The sequence below is a fragment of the Etheostoma spectabile genome, chromosome 2, assembly GCF_008692095.1.
Source record: "Etheostoma spectabile isolate EspeVRDwgs_2016 chromosome 2, UIUC_Espe_1.0, whole genome shotgun sequence".
Taxonomy (NCBI): Eukaryota; Metazoa; Chordata; class Actinopteri; order Perciformes; family Percidae; genus Etheostoma; species Etheostoma spectabile.
This window is the reverse complement of record NC_045734.1, coordinates 17752940-17778219: the sequence shown is the minus strand read 5'-3', so window position 1 is coordinate 17778219 and position 25280 is coordinate 17752940. Positions and strand designations below refer to the sequence as shown.

Below are 25280 nucleotides of genomic sequence, written 5' to 3'. Positions count from 1 at the left end.
GTGTGTGTGTGTGTGTGTGTGTGTCTTGTCCAAGGCTGGAAGTGATCAAAATCAGTGGCGGACCACTCCTTGGATTTTTTGGGACATGAGTCTTACTTCACACACCCTGTTCAGTACTTGTTGACTCCACCGCGCTTCACAGTCATGTCAACTTGGGGATATTATTACGCCACTTAATTGGAGAAGAAATAACGGTAAAACACATTTCTGCAATGAGCAGGGCCAAAAATAGAACAGCACTGTATCAAATTCTCATTATCAATAGCCTTTATTAGTTTTTGGTGCCCAAAGAGCTTTTTTTTAATGACATTAAAACTTTGGCAGGGTTATTTCCTCTCTCGGTGTCACACAGCTGACTCATCTGAACCTCCTCAGTTACAGTAACAGAAGACGAATCAACACATCAGAATTGATTGCACGTCATGCCAAAATCAGGTCAGGACCTCTTACAGCCTCTTCGCTGGCTGTTGTCTGTCTAAAAACAAACCATCTTTTACTCTCCGATGATACAATGAGAAAAGAAGTGGGGGACTCCTTCTCTTTCTTTCCTCCTTTTTTGTCTTTGTCTTTGCTGGACAGGATCCAAACTCACAGCTCCTGTGAGCAGAAATAAACAGAGCAGGGCAGCACACTGGGCTCCATAATCTAATTACATGCTTTATTTGCTGCAATTTGTTTCTCAATCAGTCTGGTTGAGGGAGAACGCCCTCCTCCTGGGCCGTCATTTACACCTCCATGTTTCGCTTCTCTAGTTCATCTGATGCCCCCTGTCTCTGTGGCCACGTTCACACTGAGGATTTATATATCCAGAGTGTGTCTAGATCGAGTTGATATAGATTGGCTGCTCACCACTGGCTTTGAGGGTCATATGTTGATGTAGATCTGATGTTGTCTGTGTGGTAAATGCTCAACAGCAACAACAAAACAAATTCTGTATCAGTGTTCAGATATATCACTACAGAATGGCAATTTTAAAACATGGATCTTTTCTTAGTTCTCAACTCTGTAATTAAAGTTAAATTAAAAAATTTAATTAAATTAAATTAAAGAGTTTGTGTAATACTTGTACTGAAAAGTTCACTAAGATTCCTGTCTGCATTTTTTTTCACACTGTGCCATTCTGTATATCCTCGGTCAGACACCTCTTCTGTGTAGCTTCAGTCGTTCTCAATCATGTAAAATATTGTTTATGATAACTATTTTCACTATTTACTATTACTATTTACTATTTCTTCTGCCTTGATGTGTTGGATCAGTATGCCATCATCTCCAAGGTTCTGGGGAGATGTTGGGGAGTCTGATTTTAAAGTCATTTTAAGCAGCTAAGTAATTTTGAGCAGCATTGTCTACTACCATTTTTATATTTAGGGTATGTTTCACTAGTGTACTACCCAAACCAGGCCTAGTTGTGCCTTTGTCTTTGGGTACTTTAAAGCTTTGGCTGAAACACATAGAACTGTACAGTACTGTATTCTGTCTTGAAGCAGCTTTAGTAAGAAGCATCCCAAATGAAAACGATTAGCTTAAAGGGTTGTACAGCACTTTGATAGAAGGGGCAAAGGTCCACCTCTCAGTTACGCACTTCTCTGTGCTCTGAAAGGCAGGAAACAAAGCGCTGTAGTAACTACATCTACTCAGAACACCCAAAGCACATTTTAGCTCAGTGCTACAGGACTGCTCCCACTTCCCCTGCTTGTAACGCACGCACAAAGGGAACATTTGTCCTCACGGTAGGGGACTGCCTGGCCCTAAATGGGGATCTCGGGGTGCTCTCAGTGGGGCCCAGAGCTGTGTCTCAGGGGTACACTAATGGGGAACGAAAGGCTATCAAAGGGAAGTATCATGATGGCATCAAGGGGGGGTTATGAGAAAACAAAGCTTCCTTTCCACAGCTCCCCATTCCATCATTTACATGGTAATCAGGTGCAGCTCATATAGACTCCTCTATTTCATTTACTTTGCCTATTTTTGTTACTCTCTCTATTTACTACAACCAGCATCAGCTTATGAGGCAACCAGTTTTTGTTTTTTTTTTGCTGATTTGGGGTTTTACTTAAAATCCCAGTCCTCCTCCTCTTCTTCTTCCCACCCCCTTAGATAAACTTCACTCCTGCCTTCTTCTCTTTTTTTGTCAACCTCTCCACCCCTTCGCTCTCTACCAGTATTCATTCTCCCGCCTCCTTCCCTGCATTTTTTCTTGTCATGGTGTTCCCCAGGCAACCTCATTCAAACAGAGTATAAAGGAGAGCAAAGGCATGGAGCACAGATCTGCTCACAACAATGAAGTTTGTTCATATTCAGGCTGCCTGAAAGCTCAAATCCTTCTTCCACAACCCCATCACTCTCCTCCACTACTACTTGATGTCCATCCATCTCTTCCTCGCTAATTTCTTTTACTATACACATCACAACTTGCAACACTGAAGTTTAAACTAAATCAGTACTCTGGATCCGATTTATGCCAGTTGGGAGAGTGCTCAATGAGCAGAAAAGAAGGGAAAACATTTTTTTTGTAATGGTATGGCCTCACAGCATATTATTCTTGCCAGCACTGCATGTGGCTGGCAGCGTGACAGCATAGCATGGGGCAATCACTAAAGTTATATACTTTCTGGATTGCTGGGGCCAGCAAAGTGGAGGAAGGGATATACTGTTGCCTCCGTAACCTCTTGGCAATCTATAATACAAAAAAATTATGATATCCTCATTGATCTATTTGGACAAGGAACAGGGCTAGTTATAATCTGCAATGCATTTGTGGCCTAGAACTTGACATAAATAACAGCTTACTTCCAATAACTAAAATGGAGATAAAGTACAGAATTCCCCTACCTCCGCCACACATAGAATATAAAAAATTCAATCAAGGCTGTACTTGATATTGGGCACAGAAAAACAGCATCTAGCAAATGTTCTGTTTTGAGGTTGTTGTCCAGATGACAACATCAAGCTCAAATCAACTTTACATATTCACTTACTGAGCCTTTAGAGAGTGTGTATGTACATACTACATGAGTATGAGTGTGCGTGTGTGCGTGCGTACGTGCGTGCGTGCGTGCGTGCGTGCGTGCGTGCGTGTGTGCGTGTGTGTGTGTGTGTGTGTGTGTGTGTGTGTGTGTGTGTGTGTGTGTGTGTGTGTGAGCCATGAGGCGATTTAGGTGACCCTCTGCCTGCGTGAGGTATTTATTTGTTCACGGCTCCAGAGTGGATGCCCCCCCTCCCCAAAAAAAGCTCCTCTGCCCACCACTTCATGGATGGCTAATTTTCCCTTCCTGACCTCCCTTTGTGTGGCATTGACCCCCTTCACACCCCCCACCTTCTACTCCCTCAAATAGTTGCCTGCCATCAGCGTCCCCCCCCCTCCATGTCCTCAGTGCAATAAATGCTAAAGCTTGACATTGAAGTGATCCCAGGGCTATTTTTTTCAGGAGATCAGGGGCTGAGGTGACAAGCGAGTTGAGATTTGGGAGGGAGGTGGGGAGTTACAATGGGTGGAGGGTTGTCTACACAGGCCTGGCTCATTCCCACAGTCTGACAGGGAGTGAGTGGGTTGATGGCAGCAGTGATTTGTGTTTCTTCTAAACCACTGCTGGTACCATCAGCTCGATTCAGAGGTCCTCACCATCACACATGGAAGATGTAGATGTGGTTAGAGGAGTAAAGTGCCTCCACCACAACCAAAACATGCACCCTTAATGATGCCAGCAGTGGCACCACAGCAGTCCCATTAAACTACACAATGAAGGCAGACACATGTTCTTCAACCAGTCAGCCAAAAGAACGACTGCCAGAGATGCTGTCATTACAGGGAACCATTCTTTAAATTTGTAAATGGCAGGATCCAAAAGGCAGATGTCTGTTTCTGCTGGCATTGTTTAGATAGATTAGACTGTATTCATCCCGAAGGAAATTTTAGATGTTTGTTTGTCTTCTTTCTTTCTTTACTAAAAATGCCAGTCCCAAAAACGCAGGATAGGACAGACATGACACTAAAGGTGGTGCTAATGCAGCTAAGTTTCAAAATTAGAAAATGTGTTAAAGCTCTGCTATAAATGTAAATGAAGGCCCACCAGAAGAAAACATTTCAGTCTTATGGAGATTATAAAGGTTTTTTTTCAACATTAGCACTAATGATATTCCCAGCTCATATATAGTGTGTTTACTATTTACCACCATCTTTACACATGTGAAAGATAACATATTTAAATATATAAAAAACATTAACATGAATTGAACTTATGAATATTGTTTTTAATTACTTTAGCAATTATTAGTAGTAGTAGTAGTAGTAGTATTCAATTTAATGTGTAAGTGTTGTGTATGATTTATTTTATTATTTTCAATCCAATTTTTTATTTTGTGATAAACATTTTTTATTTGGACTTTTCTTGTCAAAGATTTAACAAACAAAATTCTTTTGTCCTAACAATTTTATAGTTTTTGCAATTTAAACAGCTCCACTTGGCTTTTTCGTTTTTTGCATGTTCTGTATAATGCTTAGTGTGAGAATGATTTAGCCAATTATTAACAATTAATTTGCAACCTTTTCACCCCATTGCTAAATAAAATACCATTACAACTGTTTGTTTTCTCGCTCTAATTTCCTAACTGTATTCTCTCGCTTCTTATTCTTGCAGACTGTGACTCTTATTGCAAAGCATCTAAAGGCAAACTGAAGATCAACATGAAGAAGTACTGCAAGAAAGATTACGGTGAGTCAATGGACAACACACAGTCCATTTAATGACTTGAATTAACATTTGTTTTTACGGGAAATGTTAAAAACGTGGTGTAATGAAAGAAACACATTTTTCCATTTTTCACTGATTTGGCTCTGGGTAAAAAACAAGTTTCTTATTCTGCAGGAGCAAATAGTGTGTGTCAAACGTCTTTAGCAGTAGAATCACTGTGCAATTTAAAGCGCTAGATGTTTTGGTTTGGGATATGTTTACTACTAGGCTCAGAATTCCCATCCCCTGCATCCCAGCCCAGCACGTTGCTGGAGAGCTGCTATAGTTTACAGGAGAAGCATTTCACTGATGGCTTACTCCAGCTTTCTGAGGACAGAGACAAAGGATCAAATAAAGACAGAAGAACTTCAAGGAGGAAAAGAGAAGCAGAGAAACAGAAGGAAAGAAGAGGCAGTATAAAAAATGAGGTAGAGGTGTGTGTGTGTGTGGGGGGGGCACCGACACTGTGATGGACAGTGGGTGCTCTCTAAGAGATCCTCATTAAGGCAGACCACTTCCCCCACAACCCACAACCGAAGCAATTCTCGCTGCATTCCTGTGACCGTCCGTCCGCCACGCCATTCAAGGTGTGGATAAGACGTATGACCTCTCCCCTCTTCCTCTCCCTCTGTCCCCTCCCCTGATTGAAGTTAGGCTGCTGAATCGGTCAACCAAGCAGCAGCATCCTGCAGCATACCTCAGCAGCTTGACAGACAGTCCTGGGCTTTGTTCTCCAGGGATTTGGAAGAGTTAGGGGGTCAGCTTATAGACACCTCCTCTTCCACCAATGCCTGCCTTGCCGTTGATGTCGTGAGAAGAGCCTTACCTCTGAAATATGTATCCATTCATCCCTGAATGTGTCAGCTACATGGCTGTTTGATTTTCTTTGGTTTGGCCGGAAAAAAATGTTGTTAACCTTACAATATCAGGTTTAATGTTTAGTTTAAATCTATAGAAATACAGACATACAGAATATTTACGGAACACCTGAGTGGTAAAAGCATTCGAGGGTGGAGAAGTATAGAGGTAAAAAGAGACATCAGGATGTCCTGCTGGAGAAACTATCACTCAACAGTTCCAGAGTTCCCTCATGTACGTACATCTCATCTCACAAGAGTGAAGCCAGCAGAGCCTCCCAACTGATTTGGCGTGTGCGTGAGTGCGTGCGTGAAGTGTAGTGGATCTGCTGGTACTGATGGTTGAGATAATACCAAGCAAATATAAATGGAAGTTCCTCTTTTGGACCAATGTTTCTGAGGGTAGATGCAGGATATTTTTATGTGGGGAGACAGAGATTGAAGCAGAGCATAACGGCAGAAAAGAGGAAAAGCTCCCGAGACAAGAGACACATTTTCAGAAGAATTTATGTATATTATACAACAGTAGGGAAGGGTTTTTCTCATTGTGTTATGGACAGACATGGACAGCAATTATAAACATACAGTGATTTATATATTAATATGTAAAACAATAACAGCTTATTAATCAGTCCTGGCTAATTATTACAGTATGTTCATCCTCTTGATCCGTTGTAGGTTTTTAAAGATTATTTATATTAAATCCTCCTGTCCCCTTTTAAAATCCTACATCTTCCTCTGTGTAATCCATTTTCTCCTCGCCTTGCCTTCACCAGGAGGGCTTTGTGCTGCCGATGTAAACGAGAACCATTAAGCTTCTTGTCATATCAATCCTTAGCTTGCAACAGCATTAGTCAAGATTTATAACAGACAAGAACCAGATCGCCGTACAGTATTTACCACACACAAGCTCAGCAAAGCGTACGAAAAGTCAAACACAATGTAAATCTACAGGATAAATTGAGATAGCCATAGCTTTGGACTGTTTTGAAAAGATCAGCAGGGGAGCAGGGCTCCATGCTGTGTAGGGAAACAATGTTTCAAGCTCCTGTGGTCAACATAAAGACACACATACAGACGCACATAAAGAATCACAAGAGGGAACAGGGAGTAGGGAGGGGGTGAACATGTCTGATGTCAAGAAAAGCCTGGATATAACTACTCCAGTCATCTCAGTGTACAGTGATTAGTGACGAAACACAGAGAGAAGAGCTCCTGGTGGTGCAAGGTGGTGCCGACGACACCATGTCACACCAGATGAGCCACTGAGTCCCTGTTGACAGGGGACTTCCAGTACAATTAGGGGGGAAAATGACGCACAATAACGTGCAGAAAATATAATGTATAGACAAGATAGGAGTTCATAGCAAATGAAAGTTCAAGAGAGTTGCAAAGTGGGAGGAGGTATTTTGGGGGCCCTGGTACCAGAAGTAAAACTCCCATTAATTTTCTACATTGACGATACAACTCACAGTTGGGGCTCTGCTACAGCTTGGATGGACGTAAAATGTTCCAGTTTAATCATCAGTACAAAGGATGAAAAACTGGGTTAGAAAATACTTGGTTCTTGGAAATCAAAGGTACAAGCTTCCCAAGGTGCTTTTTGGTAAAAATAAAAAAAATCCAATCACAGAGCTTAAAAGAATGTTATGTGCACTGCTGTTGGTGGCTGCCGGACACTAAATATTACGCTGTTGAGAAAACTGACAAAACTATCCGTAGCTGAAATTGCTCATGGACAGTGTAGTATATTGAGCTATCGGCCTTGAAAAACTAATGAACACAACATGATTTCCCAAGAACAAAGTTGAAATAAGTAAAACTGGTGGCCATTATAATAACCTTTAGGGTTGATTTATAATCCAGGAGACTCCCTTATATCTATGTCGAAGAATATTGAGGATAACATTCAAAGAAACCCACATTTACACTAATTGTAAAAAGCAAGGCAAGGCAGACTTCACGTATATATAGCACTTTTCATACACAGAAAACCCCAATGGGTTTTACAAAATATACAGAAAGCATAGTGCACACAAACCTTTAACGACTTAAATATAATACTCTTATAATACTGCTTTTAAAAGAAGTGAATCTCACACATCTCAAGTCCTCTGCAGGAATCTTCAGCAGATTTTGAATTGACCCTGGATGCAGAAAAACACCAAGAGTAGTGGAAACTACAGTAGAAATGTAATCTAGAAACAGATGTGCTCTCAGTTTACAAAGTTAGGAAGTTTTAGAGCCAGTTTTAGCTCTTTGTCATTCATAAAGTGTGACCCCTCGGCGGTGATCCAACATGTACAGGATATATCTCCTAATACTGCCATGATGTTCAGCTCCATTACCTTGACACTGAAGGAGAAACCAGTGACCCATTTCACAAGCTGTCCCATAAGTACAGGGGAAGTACAATGGAACTCAATAGAGATCTGGTCAATATAATACATATTGATACATGTTGGGTTATGATCTATGAGAGGCAGCCCTCTCTTTCCCTCCCCATACCGGTTCATCATGTGATATCACTAAGTGTCTTTCCAGCTTGCGTCTCTAATAGCCCTACCTTGCCTCCTAATCACATTACAAATCACACTGCTCTGTCAGCAGTAATGGTCATTATGCACGTAGGGCTGTATATCATAGCTGGACCATAGACCGGCCTTTTCCACTGGGAATAGAAACTATATTTATACCACAAGTGTAGTTTATTGGGATCGTGGGTGCCCGTTCACAAAGGTACTCCAAGGTGTTTCTGTGGTCTCATTACTTAACACTTAGAGCCTGGCTGTGGTAAAGAAAGGGACATGAGCAGGTTTATGTGAACAAACACAGTAGAGTTCAGTAAATAAAGGGTCAGATTGGGACCTGGGAATGACGTCACACCTGAATTGAATGCGTTCCTGTTACAAGTTGGATTTTTATTGTTTTCAGTAGCTCTAGCCAGATTAGCCATTGTTAGCAATGCCAGTTTATAACAACGCATTACGCTGTTTTTGTGCATAAAAACCGCCTAACATGTCCACAGATGCGGCCCTTTGCTGCATGTCAATCCCCCTCTCTCTCCCCTTTCATGTTTAAGCTGTCCTGTCAAAAATAAAATGCCCAAAAAAAGTGTTCACATATTAATGTCCCCTTAAAGAAATAGATTTTTTTTCAAATACTTCGATATATGGCCAAATACAGAACTAATAGCATTACCACAACTGTTTAAATTTATGCAAATTACTAAAATTAAGATGGTGAACATGGTAAACATTATATCTTCTAAACATTAGCATGTTAACGTAGTTATTGCAAGCATGTTAGCATGCCTCACAAAGCCACCAGCATCTGCAGACTGTTAGTGGAGGCAGTAACCTTTACAACTGAATATAAGAAATCTCACATTAGGCCAAAGCGATAACGCATCTCTTTTGTCCCCCCGACTTCACTTTGCAGCTGTCCAGGTGCACATCCTGAAGGCAGACAAAGCCGGTGAGTGGTGGAAGTTTACCGTCAACATCATCTCTGTCTACAAGCAGGGCGAGAGCCGCATCCGCCGTGGGGACCAGTTCCTGTGGGTCCGCACCAAAGACGTGGCCTGCAAGTGTCCTAAGATCAAGCCTGGGAAAAAGTACCTTCTGCTGGGGAATGACGAGGACTCCCCCGGCCAGAGTGGAGTGGTAGCAGACAAAGGCAGCCTGGTTATCCAGTGGAGGGACACGTGGGCACGCAGGCTCAGAAAGTTCCAGCAGCGCGAAAAGAAAGGCAAATGCAAGAAGCCATAAGAGGAAAAAGATGGAGAGAATGCCGCAGAGGGGGAGGAATTCAAGATAAAAACTGAGCAGGTGATTTTAAGAAAAAAATAAAATAAAGGTGAAAGAGAGGCAGACAGAGGACCACGGACAGACAAGAGACTGTTTATGTCGCTGCTTTTTTTGTGTAGAAGCATGAAGAGAATTATTTAGGATGATTGGTTTTTGTAGTGAACTTTTGTTGAAGGAGCTCACCTTGCAGATTTGGTTTTATGTTTTATTTTACTTTGAGATTTGTCTCTCTTGTGGATTTGCCAAATTTGCACCTATTACCAGCATATAAAGTTATTTGTGTTTGTTTTCTTTATCTTAGTATAAAATCATTATATTTTATGGTACAATTTTATGGACATTTTCTGCTGGTGCAAAAATGACAGAAAAAGCCACTTAATTACCACTGCAAGTTTGCCTCTGCATGGGTTTCTTGTTGTATTTGTAGCTAAGAAGCGAGCTTGTTTTATCAAGTCTTCACTGATCTGATTTAGGCAATAATACTCCCTCACTTAAGAATTGTGCCATAAATACTATTGTTTGCAAGCCCCAAAAATGCATAATACATTTAGCTGTTAGTGAGTTGCCATTTCTTTCCCCTGTTGTACAAATTCAGGTATTTCTGCAACTCAAGAAACAACACATCTGTAGTGCTACTTTTTTACACAATTGATAAAAGAATTGTTGACCTGATGAATCTTGATTATTACTCCCCTATTTTCCTTACATTTCACTAGTTAGATTTTGGTGGTTCAGAATTTGTACAAGCCTGCATGTGAACGCAACTTGTTTGAGATTGTAATGTTTAATTCACTAACTGATGCTGCTCATTGTACTAATGTTAAAATTACACCTTTTTTGAGAGGACAGTTTATAATCACTGATTTCACTTTAGTACTTACTGTAATTGAGATTTCATTTATTTCACAACTCCGGCAGAAGTTTATCAAAGGACCAGCGGCAAGACGCATAAAAACATTATTAAAACATTCACATAATCAGGAATTGTTCTTTGGTGGTAATCTTTTTTTTTTACAGTCTAAAGGCAGTAAAGCTAATAGAAAAACATAATAATGAATATGGGTTCTGGAACGGCTACAAAACAATTTTTTTATTTAGTTTTAATTTATTAACAGCAACATTTCAGTGACAATATTTACTTTTACCACAAAACGATTAGAGCTGTGAAAGTTACCCAATATACGGTTGGGGTTCCAATCATTTTACAAAGTGGATGCAGCATTATTTATGTGCAGTTGCAAGTACTGCATGTTGTTAAGAGGATACTGAAATACCTGCATAGAGTATCTCACCTGTGCAACAATGCAGATATTTGTATGATCTAAAATGTATTCATTTGCATCAGCTCATGAAAAATACTTTTGACAATGTGTCAGAATTCATCTTTCAAATATGTATGAATAAGACAAAGGAAGATACTGCAATGTGGACAGCTACCGACCACTAAACCTGAAAAGGACTCTGAAAAGAAAACAATGTCCTTACCTCATGTGGTGCAGAAATCAATCCTAGCGCAGAAATAAAAGAAAACTTCAGCGCAAACTGCACCTTGACAAAAGTGCTCAACCATTACTTAAAAGTATTTTTGAAATCCACCTCACACTGGCTTGTTTTCATCTACAATAATTCTTACAGTACTATGAGATTTGAGATAAATACCTTTACAGTACACACACACTCTTTTGCAAACAATGCATGACTGTACATTCACTGTGCAACCAGTCAGAAGCCACAGTTTCCCATTGAACTGTCACAATAATTCTCTTCACTTCAACACTTGCACATGGAGAAAAGGGGCGAATCACTTGACGCTGCTTGATTCAAACCACATTGCTCATTTATTTGTATGCAGTTCGGTTTGGATTTCTCCAAGGAATGCGTGGTAAAAACACAGCTCTGGTTTGTAAAAGCCTGTAGTGTGTCTGATGTATCATAAACTGGAGTTCCTTTTTAGTCCATCCCAAAACACTGTGAGCAACATGTTTGAAGTTTCCGGCATTTGTTGTTTCACAAAATCACATTTACTACCTTTTAATCTGCCCCACAGCACGACTCTTTTCAAGACACGTGGTTTTAATCTAATGGATTCTCTGCGTCCTCGGTTTAAAAATGGTCATTTCGGATTCCACTCACTCAGAAAATTACTCATTTCTTTAGGAATTTTCTGATTGGACTGAAATGGCTTCTAGATGATGACCAGTAAGACAGGCTTTTTTAAATCATGAGAAATCCAAATTACCTGGGTTTGACTGTAAGATAAAAAGAACAGATGACATGGTTTGCTGAAGTACTACATTTACGCTGTTTTTCTTCTCTTTTTTAATGTACAATCAGTCCAATGATTGTGATGTCAGTCCATCATGATGCTCTTCTGATGACGACATACTCTCACACAGTATATTTCAACGTCCCTGCTACCATTGTTAATCCTACAACATATTACGTGTCAATGGTTTTTTTGTTTGGCACAATATAATCTGTAATTACACCTCTCTAGTCTCTGTAGTCCCATGCTGTAATTTTTACATGTCTCCTGAGCGATTGTCTGACAAGCTTCCTGATGAAATGCTACACACATACCTGTCAAAGCATTGCTTTGTGTTCATACTATGAATTGTAAATGTTGTTTAGTTGTCACCATTGCCAAGACATTTTAGCAATGTTGTTTTACAATGCGTACTAATATATTATGGTTATTATATATGAATATATTTAATGACACAAGACATTGTGGATTTTTTTTTTTTTTTACTTGTTTGTGGTTGTTTAGATCATTGCCATTAAAGAAAGACATAACTACTGAACACACCAACCTGGTAGAACTAAATTCAGATTTTCAGTTGAAATAAACTTGTTACATTGAAAACCATTTGCTTCTGTTGATTTAATTTGAATTTTTATCATTAGATTTTAATTATTTAGTTAAGTTAACACTAAGGAATATAGTCCAACTTTCTCCATTAACTGGTTTTCACTTCATAACATGTACGGTAGACAAAACATTATTATGCAGATTTCTCCCAAGGAAAAATGGTGATACTAGTGTTTTCAGCTAAATATGTTACAAAACTGCAATCCTCCAGCATAAACCCTGAGCATTAATGCAGACAGATAGGAGTCCAGGGACTATTAACTGGAAATGTCATTTATTAGAAATTACAAGCGGAATTGATTTACAAGGAAGGAGAGCAGCCATGTTAGTTACAAAGCCAAGCTGTTTGTTTTGGCTGAGTGCTATTCTATAAATGTTTAAAAAATCCCAAGACAAATGATAACATTACAGCTGCTACAGTAACGAATGGGTAAATATAAAGGAGTGTGAATATTGCAAAGCTTGCGGAATTACATTGCCCAGTGTGAGTCTCAGCCCAGACCACAGACAGACTTATGACAGGAAAGCTCCTGTTACCAGCGGGAGGTCCTGCTGTTGGGTCAACATTTGCCACAGTCCAAGCTACAATTATTTATTTTTTAAGGGCTTACAAACCTCCAAATAATTTAACTCTTTAATACATTGTCACTTTAATATCCACTTGAACAACTGGTACAGAGGACAATTTACATATTCTATAGAAAAAAAAATTCTGCTGGGATGCTAATGTCATTCACCCAACCAACAATTTACTGTATAGAAACATGCAAGTGTGCTGCTACAGGACTTAAGTCTTTATTTCACATTGGCTTGGTTGGGCAGCAACAAATGACCTTTGTCTCAATATGAAGATGAAGAATAACAAAATAAAATCTGTGTGAGAAAGTGTTTAATTAACTGTACATGTGTGTACTGCAGGTGCAAAGGTTTCAAGCTGGTGTTCTGCACCAAAGTGTCATAGCAGTAGTCGTTTAGCACAGGTCCATGAACACTGCCGTCCTCATCTGCTACACAGGCCATACGGCGACAACTATGATTGCAATAAGAAGCAGTACGATCACCACCAGCATCCCTGAAGGAGGAAAAGTGAGAGAAAAAAAGGTAATCAGATGGCAAAAAGCAAAACCAATTGTGCCGACTTTTTTTTTTTTTTAACCATCAACAAATTCTCTCTATCCATAGCCTGATACAGCTTTCTCATCCATGCCACAGTCCTCCATTGTTGTCTAAGTAAATAATCACTAGACCACAGAATGTGTATTAATCCGCAGCGCAAAATAGTCTCGGACAAATACACTACTTAGTTCTCGTTGACATTTGGTAAAAACTACATTACCTAGCTGTTTACAATAAATAAATACATTTGTCACCTGAATAAGACTACAGGCACTAAGTGGTTAGACCGTCTGACTAAATGAGGTTACTATTTAATTATTTTGTTTAAAGTGTTTTGTCTTATATTTACTTTGCTGTAAAGCTTTGTGATACAATCTTTGGGGTTCAACAAATTCCCTCTAACTTTAATGTTGAACATTTAAATGTCAAGCAGTTGATTTCACCGAGAAGGAGGGGAATCCAGCAGACACAAGGGAATACACTTGGAAGAGGTAAGAAGCCTGCATACCTCACTCCTAATTTTCAAAATCCTTGATCTAATGCAAGTCCCAAGTGCTTATGCCCTCAAAGCACATCACCATTTTTCTTTTGATGACTTAATGCAATTTACATGCGTTCAACAGCTACAAAAGCTTTATTGCCAAAGATTGCACACTGTGATAGGCATATGTTTCTGATTCTGCTTTGAGAGGATAATCATTGTTTTTCACTGATACCATGGAAGCAGAAAAAAAATGTGCAAAAACTCACTCACACTTCATCAAAGTGCTCTACCCGCAGGACCTGAAAATATTACACTTTTTATTATAGTCACCACCCAAGAAAAAAAAAATCCTTTCTGTTGTAAAATCCACTACAGGTGGAGTTTTCATTCATCGTAAAAAGATAAACATCTTTTAGGAACTTAATCACATTGGAATGAATCTTACCAGCTTGGTGAAGTGAAGCTAGAGTCTAACCGATTAATCGTGCAGACGGTATTTTGGCCAGTATAATTTTTTGCAGATATTTCAGTATCTCAGTAGCCACAAGTAATTATGGAACAGAAATGCCAAAGATTTAGAATAGTGTTTTCAAAAGAGAGCACTAATAACTTTTTATAAGTTTGTAAAGTGTTGGCTCAGTCCATATCTTGGAACAATCCCCAAATTTAAGGCATCCTTTAAAAAATGTTTTTCTTTAAGGAAATTTTTATCAGCTGACATATTAAAACCAGATGTTTTTCAACTCCTAAATATCAACATCTGTATTGGCCTAAAATATCCAGTTTTGGTTGGACTATAACTGAATGCAAATCAATAGTTGCTACGGAAACTCAACCTGGGAAAATCTTTGGTCCATCTATCATAACAGTGTTAGGAGTTTAAAGAGATAGATATACACACACACACACACACACACACACACACACACACAGAGTATATATATATATATATATATATATATACACACACCTATGCTGGTACAAAGTATTTTAGGGGATATACTGTAAGAGAGAAGTGGTGGGAGGCTTATCTCATGCGCATCATAAACACTTAAATAGGATGTGGTGGTCTATCACTCAGTATATATATTCTGTGATTTATACCACACACACATAAGATATGGAGAACATTCTTCAAGGGTGCGGTCAGCCACTATTTCCCCCGTCTCGTTCCTTCTAGAGTGGCACAGGAGTGAAGATTTCAAACAACTGCATCTCTGGCCGGTCTGACAGTCCCCTCACTGACTCAAGCTGTCCATTGTTATTTAACATGCGGCTGGTATTTTCCCCAGCTTTTCACTTTGGGTTAACATTTCTCTCATTTTTTGGCTCTCTCCTCCTGCGTTCCCCTGCACAGCCTAATTGGTTGTCTTTCCCACAGGGAAAGAGACAGGGCAAGATATAAGCCATGCTGAACTAATTGCTTGCGGTGGTAGTGGTAGTGTGGTGGTCTGATGAAATGTAAAGCTGATGCTGGTTTCTTTGCCAGGATACGGGGTATGCCTGTAAGGGATCCAGATGTCTTTGACTCCTTGTGTCATTCTTTTGTTTCTTTTAGGTATTTATGGCTAATAGTCTCTTTGTCTGCATATAGTTAATTATATGAACCCAGTGTGTTTCTATTCTGTTTGAGGCTAAGGTGTCCATGCATATGTCCATGGGACATGCAAGCTGCAAGATATCACAGGTCTACACAGGACCTCTTCTCCTTACTGATGGCAGTCCGTCTGCGGCTGCAGAACATGGAGCTCACCACCAGTGTTTCAGTTTGACTGTTAAAAGTGTTGAGATAAGTAAAAGGTATTTACAGTATTTGGAAGCGGACAGGCAGCTAGTTAGCTAACTCTAGCTTTCATGCTACATAAATTAGCCGGACAGAGTTGTCCCTCATCTGGCGATGGAAACCCTGCTGTCCCCGGCCGTCCTGTTGGCTCGGAGTGCCACAGACTAAGTCCACAGGTACAAATTAGTTTTGCACCAAACGTATCAAAAGAAGTGTTGCAAAAGTAGAGGGTGCAAACTCGCCGCTGTGTGATGCGAGAGAGCATGTTGCAGCAACAGATTTGAGAGGTTGTGATCACTAAGTTGTGGTTGTAATGGAGAAGTGACTGAAGTGGAAAAAAAAACAATTCGAGTACAGATTTTTTTTTACAAGCTCTCAAATCATATTCTACAAATGCTCACATCGCATTTACGCTCTCTCACGTTTTGCACCATATTTACTTTCATACCTCCTGATAACTAACACATGTGAGCATAATATAAATGTCAAAGTAGAAAAACACGTTCAAATAGATTTTGTGATGAAAAAGCTGTAAATGATCATGCTCAAAGCATGAGAGACACACACACAAATTCCCAGCAATTCTCATTGGTTGGGTGTAAACAATACCGACGCAACACCCAGTCCACATTAGATTCAGACATCAATTTCATTCAGCCTGGTCCAACATCTGTCAGCAACTCCATGTGATAACACCATAGCAACAATGGCAATAAAGACTGGGCTGTATAACATACGCATATGTTAGTGTCGAGCAAGGCTCTCACACACTCTAATGTCATATAACAGTCAGTCATGAAGCCACATTAGACACCCACACTGACCCTCACCCTCATGTTCCTCTAGGGCCAGCTCTGTCTGCCTCAGTAACCAAACAAGCTACTCCTGACCCCCAAGAGGCCTTCCAGAGACTAATGACAACAATGGCGTTTGCTTGCCAAATAGATTAGGGCTCTGGTGTGACACTGATGCTGAGGGAGATAGTTGGTGTCTGCTGATAGACTGACCACCCAGGAGCTTTGGAGGCCAGAGTCTGGGTTCATCCCATCTGAGCAATTTTCAGACGTATCAGTAAGACAAATCACAGAGAAAAAGGAGTAATTGGTGAAAGCCTTGGACAGACTGAGACAACCCCCAAACCTCCCTCACTACTCCCTCTGGCCCTTTGCTTATGGTTCAAAGATCTTTTCTCAACACAAAAGGTGCATATGACCTTTAAAGAAAAAAGGGCAACTTTTATGTTAACAAGGTTAGTCATCATTTTTAAGTACGAAACACTTAAGTATTACATCCACATGTTAAACATATGTATTTCTTTATTATTTCTAATACAACAGCGGACATAGTTTGAGCAGCAGTATGAACCCAACGAGACTTAGGGGCTAAAGCCAGGCTACCTGCTCAGTAACGCTGCAATTGGGCTTTATAATAACAACAGCCTGATAACGCCGTCACAATAAAAATGCCAACACTGATGTTAAACCAATATGACGTTTATCATGGTCACCATCTTAGTTCAGCATGTAAGAATGCTAAGATTTGCTAATCAAGACTCAACTAAAGTACAGCTGAGACTGATGGAATTTGTTTTAGTTTTTAAGGTAGTTTGAAATTTTGACCTGATGATGGCGCTGGATAAAAAGTCAGGGGTTCACCAGTTGAATACACTTTATACTAAGGGGGACATGAATGTCTGTTCTATTTTTAAAACCACTAATTGTTCGACCTCATGGTGCCACTAGAGAAAGAGCCAATGGGTCACCAGAATCAGTAGGATTCATCCTTTGGGAACTATGAATTTCTGAACCACCAGTTTCTGCTATTCCATCTTGTAAACTTTAGTATATTTTACAGGGCAACTTTGACCAAATGGTGGTGCGAAAGAAAAAGACAGGAGATCACCAAAGTAATTAATATTCATCCTCTGGGCATCATGAATATCTGAATCAAATTTCATGGACAGGCATTCAATAGTTGTTGAGAGATAACGCAGTCTGGACCAAGTAGAAGACAGACAGGCAAACTGACTTTGAAATCACCATAAAGCCAATAGCAAGGCTAAAAAATATTCTTTGATATTTTTAAAATATTCTCCTGCAGCCATGAATGAATTACTGCACTGGTCCGCCAATAAATTACCTTGTTGAGGTAATATACATGAGATTAAAAGTCAAGTCAAGTCAATTTATTTAGAACACATTTAAACCTAGGCTAAACAAAGTGCTGTACAAATTTATATTATTTTGTAAAAACAAAAGAAGACAATAAAATATAGACACAATGAACATCATACAAACAACATACTTCTATACAAATGTCCCTAAACTAAATCATACGCCAAAGAAGAGCCAGAGACTTAAAGATCTTGGCACTAGAGGAGGACGTAATATGAATAAGAAGTTTGTTCCAGAGTCTTGGGCCACAAAAGGTCAGATAGTCCGCTGGTAGATGAAACCTAATGGGCCACAGGGTAATTTTGTGATGTGAGCACAATAACGATGACTAAATTGTTCTCACTGAAACCCTGGCAAAAAACTACTGTAGGAGTGACAAGGGTTTCTCGAGGTAAGTTTAATTTACACCAAGCAGAATCTCAGATGTGGAAACATCATTAGAATTATGTATAACTTTAAGCAATACTTTCATCAAACTTGTGAAACATATTCAATTGGTTTCCAACGGTATACCATGACAGGAACAAGAGCTGGAAAGAAAGATCAAACTGATTTAAAGAATACAGAAGTTTGAAAGTCTACTTCCCTATCGGGCAAAATTAAAGTTTTCTTGATAACTCCTGACTCACAACTATAGACTCAGTGTAGTTACTCGCCCAACATGCTCCTCTTCCTACACTGTCAAATGCTGCCCCTCAACAACAGTCTCTTTAGACATCGCCTCTAGTCCAAACAGTACAGACCTACTTGAGATGCGAGCCACCTGCAGGATTCACAGGGTTGCAGATGTGGCCCTGAACAAACTGAGGATTAGCTCTGTTGAGAAGGGTTGCTGAAGCACTGATGTTGCCTGATCGGGAGGCCTAAGCTCTGGGGAACTCACACTACTCTCCAATAGACCCTTTGGTCCTGTAGACTAATCTGCCACACTAATCCAACCAGACTCAAAGCTTCTACTCCTAAATTCCCACCAAAATCATCTAAAACAAGTGGTAATGACTCAGGCTTGGTACCATTGTCAATCGAAATCCAAGTTTACACACTAATAATCATGTTTAAATCCGTTTTTTTAGTTTAAAAAAAACTTCACAGAAGTATTTTATTTAGTGTTCAATGAAAATGTCTACAACTAGTCAAAATATGATTTAAATAAGTAAAAATTTGATTAAAATCAACAAGACTAAGAATCGGACCAGGCATTTCCAAGCAATCGTTTTAAAGGCAGGGTTGGTAACTATGTCCAATAGAAACATTTTTTATTTTTTATAGTTTGAAATGGTCTTTACACTCAGCAATTGAAAGCAATACATAACTGACAGGCTCTGAAAAAGAGGAAAAAAAGATCTGTCATTTGTAGCTTAAAAATACACATTTATTTTTTGATTCATGTTGCAGCTTTTTTCCATTGGTCTGCATTGTAACTACTGGAGAGAATAAAATTATGAGGTATTTCAACTTGGAAAATAATGCTTTAATGCAGTTTAATCAAGTCTAAGTCTTGTTTACATTTAGGAGATGGCTGTTTCCAATTACCCGTGCTGTCGAAAAACCCAGTGTGTTTCAACACAATGACTGTTTCACAACACTACAGGCACCAGTTACGCACAGTATGCCACAAGAACCTTGGTTGAGCAATATGTGGGTCCTTCCATTTAGGGGAGATGACCCTTCCCATAGCTTAGTCTTCTCCAGCTTTCAACTGTTTTTTGGAGATCTCTGGTGCAAACATGTACACAAAACTCTGTCAACACGTAAATGTCTGATGATTTATAGTGATAATTCTACAGTGAAGAACATTTTTCAAATATCTGGATGTGTTACCATCTTTTAGAACAACCTTGGTCTGTAAAAACTAAGATGCCTCAATGAGGCAAGTACCAATAGTTATGTTAAGTATACTCGCGCCTGTCAAAGCCAGACGTTTCTAGCTTTACAAGGCCTCGGCTGAGACATAACACCAAATGCCGGCTTTGGATGAGAGGTGGTTTCAAAAATAAATAAAGCCTTAAAGCTAAGGAATTATAAACAAACTGCCATGGAGAAAGAGGGAAAGCCCTTCAAACAATTTGTGGCATGTAGTATTTTCAATTCTTTCTCTGCTTGACACAAAGACGAGTGTCAAACAACTGAGGAGATGAACAGGGGATGACAGAGAGGAATGGAAAAAAGAAAGCATTGAGGTGAGAGTGAAGAAGACCATGGGGGAATGTTCCATTTACAGAGGTCTGAGACACACACACACACACACACACACACACACACACACACACACACACACACACACACACACACACACACACACACACACACACACACACACACACACACACACACACACACACACACACACACACACACACACACACAATACATCCATAGATACATGGCCAACACATACACAAGCATGCCCCATGAATATTCTTCAGCCTGGAACCGAGGTTGGGATGGCAAAATAATTAGTTAAGAAAATAAGAAACGTAAGAAAGAGTCTTGATTCTAACACAATATAAGCTCTGGGATCTTCAAATAAACTCACGCTTGGGCGCCATGGGGATACGACCAACAGAACAAGGCATTCTTAGGGCTGACCTTCCTGCCGCCTGCTCTGCTTCTGTATGTGACTGCCTGTTAGCCAGATCTCCTAGCACAACAATGTAGCCTTTTGCCATGGTGATGCTGTCTGGTGTTTCCATGGGCAAACTGAGTCTGGCTGATGCTTTCCATGGATTGGCTTTAGCCAGCTAACACACCTCTCATGGCAGCTGTTTCCTCTGAAAAGCATTACTATTGAGGAAAATACCAAAGTCTGGTATTTTTGTGAATGGCAAAACAAAAGTTAAACAACACCTGTGGTAATAGCAAGGGAGGGCCGTGCATTCACAAAGGCTCTCAGTGAAAAATCAACTCACCAAAATCTGAAGTGTAGAGATCAGAGGCTGATGACTCACAACATGTCTACACAGGAGGCTTTCAGGCACAATATTGAGTTGTATGTCGTATTTTGGCAGCGCTCAGACCCCAATGCACAATTACTGTTGTTATTCACGTAAAACAGAAGATAATAGAAAATAGACTTGAAGTGTAAAACTACGCCTTTGAACAACTGATGTCTCCTGTGCGTGCCGTTCAGGCCAGATTTGCAACCCTCAGTACACATTTTAGAATTCCTTAAAGGAGTAGTATGAGAGGCCCCCCCAGGACAGCGCTTGTCATACTGTCTCTCACCCGACAGACAGAACCCATCCACCCACCAATTCACCAACCAACATCCTCTGTGCCAACAGTGCTTGTCCCCATCAGATTCATACTGTATATTCTGCACCATTAAGCAGCATTCTATCTGGAGCTGAAGACCAGGCAGCAATAGCACTAACATTGCTAATTTCCTAAATGGTAAATATGTTAATTTTGTATTTCTACATCAGGGGTCCTGTATGTCTAATTACATGTTGTCTAGGGGAAACGCTATTCTTTTTGTCTAACTCTGTGTGTCACACCAGCCAGTTATTTTTATCTATAAAAGCTATAGTCTGTTAAATATCTGCTCTGCAAACTGCAGGAAGGACAAAAAAAAACATGAGAAACCAAATGCTTGGTAATCAATTATATAAATAAACAGATTAATTGTGATTTATTTTCAAGAACACAGATCAGATATCAGGCGTGCTTTGGTCCATTATACAAGACCAAGATGCTCCACAGTAAAGGAACACAAAGAAGGCTCACCGCAGGAGGCCGACTTGGTCTCCACCAGCTTCACCCTTCGTGTCTCGTTACGAATCCTGTCGTCTGTCTTGTCCACAAGATGTGCGAGGTCGTCAATGATTTCTGAGAGACAAAGAAAGAGAAGAAATAAGAGAGAAGATGAAGTTATAAAGTTAATTTCTGCTTTGTATTAGGCTGCTATCTGCCATTACTAAGACCTCATGAAGAGGTTTTTTTTAACATAAAGACCTCCCAATATGTTTTGTGTAATTAAATAAATTTCACAAAATGAAAAAAGTGACAGGTTCTAAAGAATTGACATCAGAGCAGTTAACAACTTCAAAAGGCAGAGGCTGCCAACGCACAGACATGAGTGGTGGTGATGGAGGGAGAGGGCTGTGTGAAAGCACTCCACGCGCTTTCAAATGGTTTCACTACTTCCTGAATCCATTCTGGATTTAATCAGGCCCTTATTGTTCATGAGTTTTAAAGATGTAAGCCCAGGCTTCAGGACTATGTGCGGTGCGTCCAAAGAAAAAAAGTGTGTTTTCTGTGTGTGTGTGTGTGTGTGTGTGTGTGTGTGTGTGTTTGGTTGTGTGGCTAGGGTCCTTCAGTAGGAGTTCTTGACTTGAAGGTTGTCCAGATGGAAGCCTGCGTGATTTGTTAGAGCTAGCCACGGTGTTGACATGGCATCTCAAGAGGTCTGGCCCAACAACAAAAACAGATACTAACTGCTGAAAAAGATTACCAAATTCTTGATTTGTTAAGTTTAGGCATTAAAATGTGATATTGGTTAGATTTCAAGTTGATCTCATACCTTGGAGTTGTGTTTTTAAGTCAGAACCCAGTCATAAAGGGCAAATGGAACCAATGACTGACTTTTAAAACAAAATATAAACTAATGTACCTAAAACTTAATCAGATCTGCAGAGGTATATTTATTTAATAAATCTATCAGTCTTTCTCATTATTCCAACTGCCACGATGACACAACATAATGAATAAATATGAGCAATAAATAGTATTCCAAACAACATGGCTCAATACTCGCTTACAAATCAGGAGATTTATTATGATACATAACTGAAATTGGCCGTTTCATCCTAAACCTGTGTATTTGGAAATCTACATTTGTGGCCTATTTTTTATTTCTACCTCACAAGTGATGATGGATCCTCTTCAGTAGCCTTTTAAATTAAAAAAAAGACAAAAAAAAGCAAAATAAGTGTCTGAACATAAACCAAGGCTGATTCGAAGAAAGGTAAGTTCTTCACAGACTTGTATCCACCTCTGATAAAAGGAAGTTTTAAAGGAATGGGAAGCTAGACTCATCCACAAACTGCAGTTCAGTGCCAAGTTAAACAAACTGTTCCTGCCAAGGAGGGAACAACTTTTTATCACTGCTGCTACACAGTATATGGTAAAATAGTACACAGTCAGTAGGATCTAAGCTTTTTGTATTCCCCAAATGTTAACAAATTCCCACAGGTGAGTGCTCTGGGTCATCTGCAGCATTCGTCATAGTGAGCACACTTGTCTTAAGCTCTAGCTGCCTTTAAATTGGATTGGTGAGAGAACATGTTTCCTCAACTAGGAGTCATCGCAGCTTGACAAGACAGACTGTGTTTTGGCTGACAGCTGATAATTACATTGCACCAATAATTTGAGGAAGGAAAGTAAAGCATGTCAGTTTGGAGGGCCAGAGAGTGAAGGGGCAAGGACGAGGAGAGGGGAGACGTGACAGCGCCGTATGTACAGTGTCCCTGGAGACTCCCACATCATCATATACGCATCAGGCAACAATTTATAAGGAAGACACTCTTCCTTTACTGGCAAGGAAAGGGGTGTAGAGGCTGAACCATTTGTGCCGCGTGCCTCTCCAACTACTCGTAAAGGATGTTTTTGGTTTGCTGCGGCCAAGTTTCTTGATTCAGTCCTGGCATTGCAATAACATCTCAATTTATTGATAACTTCTTAACCGTGCCAAGATGCAGCAGTGCTAGGATGTGACCTTTAACTACAGTAGCAATGAATCGCTGAATTACATTTTCCAGAATGGTAGCGCTACAAGGTACTGGCTTTTACGAGCATAGTCCCTCAATTCACCCAGTTATCTAGTTAGTTTCCTAACAACATAATTCTCAATTTCCTATTGCAACTTTTACTTATATGTATGACAGCTGCTGGCCCTGGCTTGGCTCTGCCAGACCACAAAGAAAGCCCTGTTTCAGGCAAGGATTGTTGGTTTAAAATGCTATTACACTGGATAAACCTCCAAAGCCACAGTGTGGAAGAGCCTGGCACGTGCACAAACATACTGACATTTTTTGCCAGTTGCTTTACAATGTCTTCATTTAAGATTATTTGTCCTCTAGAGCAAAATGGGCAATAAGATTATTTGGAAATTAGTGGTAATGTGAGATCTAAATATTTTTATATATTTTTGTATTAATCTTGCGTTGGCAATTAATTGTATTAATTTCTGGAACTACATGTTGCTGAAAATCTGCAATTCTTAATATTGACATTGTCTTAATAACTGCAGCTTATTAAATACATTTCTGTCAACATGTGTGAATGCAGTATAATTCCCTTTATTCCTTTATTATTTAATAAACATCAGTAATAAACAAGTCAAAGTTAAATGCTATACGCTACAGACAAGCTGCTTAACCATGTAACAATGTAATAACATAAAAAAACCTCAAACACAAATAAGTACTGCTTAAGTTCTCCATAACTTGAAGATTAAGATGTGCACAAGATCTAAACAGAGAAATCTTTAAAAACAATGAAAGCCCCTCAGAGAGCTCTGTCTGTCTCCACTGTGGACAGGGACTGAATCTATATTAGCATCCACATAATGATTTTTCTTGCTGTGGAAGTACTCAAGTATGCCCTGTCCTAATTCAATTTACTGCATGTACAACAGGAGGCCATTAGAAAGCTCTCTTTGGGCCCCAGGGACTCGTTACCATAGTCTGTTGTGTTCTCTTCACAACAAACAAAAACACTGAAAAAATTAGCTGGTTTTGCAAACAGTCTATGTGAAAACGAAAACAATTGTATGGCAGCAAAGAGGCAAAGCTCTCAATATAATGACTGATAACAAATTTGACTTTCTGTCCATATGTACTATCTCTTTTCATGTAGGTTCCAGAAGATACTTTCTCCCTTTTGAAATTAGTGATTCAGCAGCAGATGCTGTTGCATAAAATGAAGCTCAGAAAATAGATTCCACATATCTAGTAGACTGTTTGACTGTTAAACAAGTCTGAAAAAGGAAGGTCAATTCCTTTGACCTTCTTTTATAATAACTGTATTACCACAGTTATTACCATAGTTAGTGTATAATGTTGAATAAATGTGAACACACTTCAAGTAACCAGTAGCGTACACTGTAAAATAGCCCGGAAAATAAAATTGTAAATATAAGAATCTATATAGATACATATTCGAGTATATGCAATAATTTGCACAAAAAAGACACACATCGCATTTTACCATTGTTGCAAATCAAATTTTAAATACTAAAAGTAGTAGATTCTGCCGGAGCATGTGAGACTGTGGTAAATTATAAGTACTTAGGCTGAAAGCAACAGGAATGCCATCCCTCTATTCTGTTTATCTGCTACCAACAGTGCCTTTTATTCACACAAAAAACAATGTACGTAAAACGTGGCTCTTCTGTGCAGAGGCACGAGGGCCCTGGAGCACACACCCCAATAGGAGACAGATGTTGCTCTCACA

The 25280-nt window shown here is 39.6% G+C and overlaps 2 protein-coding genes and 1 long non-coding RNA gene across 5 annotated transcripts in view; 1 reads left to right on the top strand and 2 right to left on the bottom strand.

Moving 5' to 3' along the window:
* The window catches only part of ntn1a (netrin 1a), a 58006-nt gene extending 47571 nt beyond the window's left edge, over positions 1 to 10435 (top strand). For all 3 annotated transcript variants that reach the window (XM_032534129.1, XM_032534112.1, XM_032534119.1), the window contains 2 exons: positions 4638 to 4712; positions 9029 to 10435. In XM_032534129.1, the coding sequence (XP_032390020.1) occupies positions 4638 to 4712; positions 9029 to 9357 (404 nt within the window). In that variant the 3' untranslated portion in view covers positions 9358 to 10435. The remainder of the gene's footprint in view (positions 1 to 4637; positions 4713 to 9028) is intronic.
* Positions 10436 to 12520: 2085 nt separating this feature from the next.
* stx8 (syntaxin 8) overlaps positions 12521 to 25280 on the bottom strand; it is a 45739-nt gene continuing 32979 nt past the window's right edge. The window contains exons 7-8 of the mRNA XM_032534139.1: positions 21552 to 21653; positions 12521 to 13340 (exon numbers count right to left, since the gene is read on the bottom strand). Coding sequence (XP_032390030.1) covers positions 13276 to 13340; positions 21552 to 21653 — 167 coding nt within the window. The 3' untranslated portion in view covers positions 12521 to 13275. The remainder of the gene's footprint in view (positions 13341 to 21551; positions 21654 to 25280) is intronic.
* Positions 15241 to 16970, bottom strand: LOC116700721 (uncharacterized). The gene is made up of 2 exons (XR_004334715.1): positions 16100 to 16970; positions 15241 to 15573 (listed from the first exon to the last, which is right to left on the bottom strand). It is a non-coding gene; the product is annotated as an uncharacterized LOC116700721 (long non-coding RNA).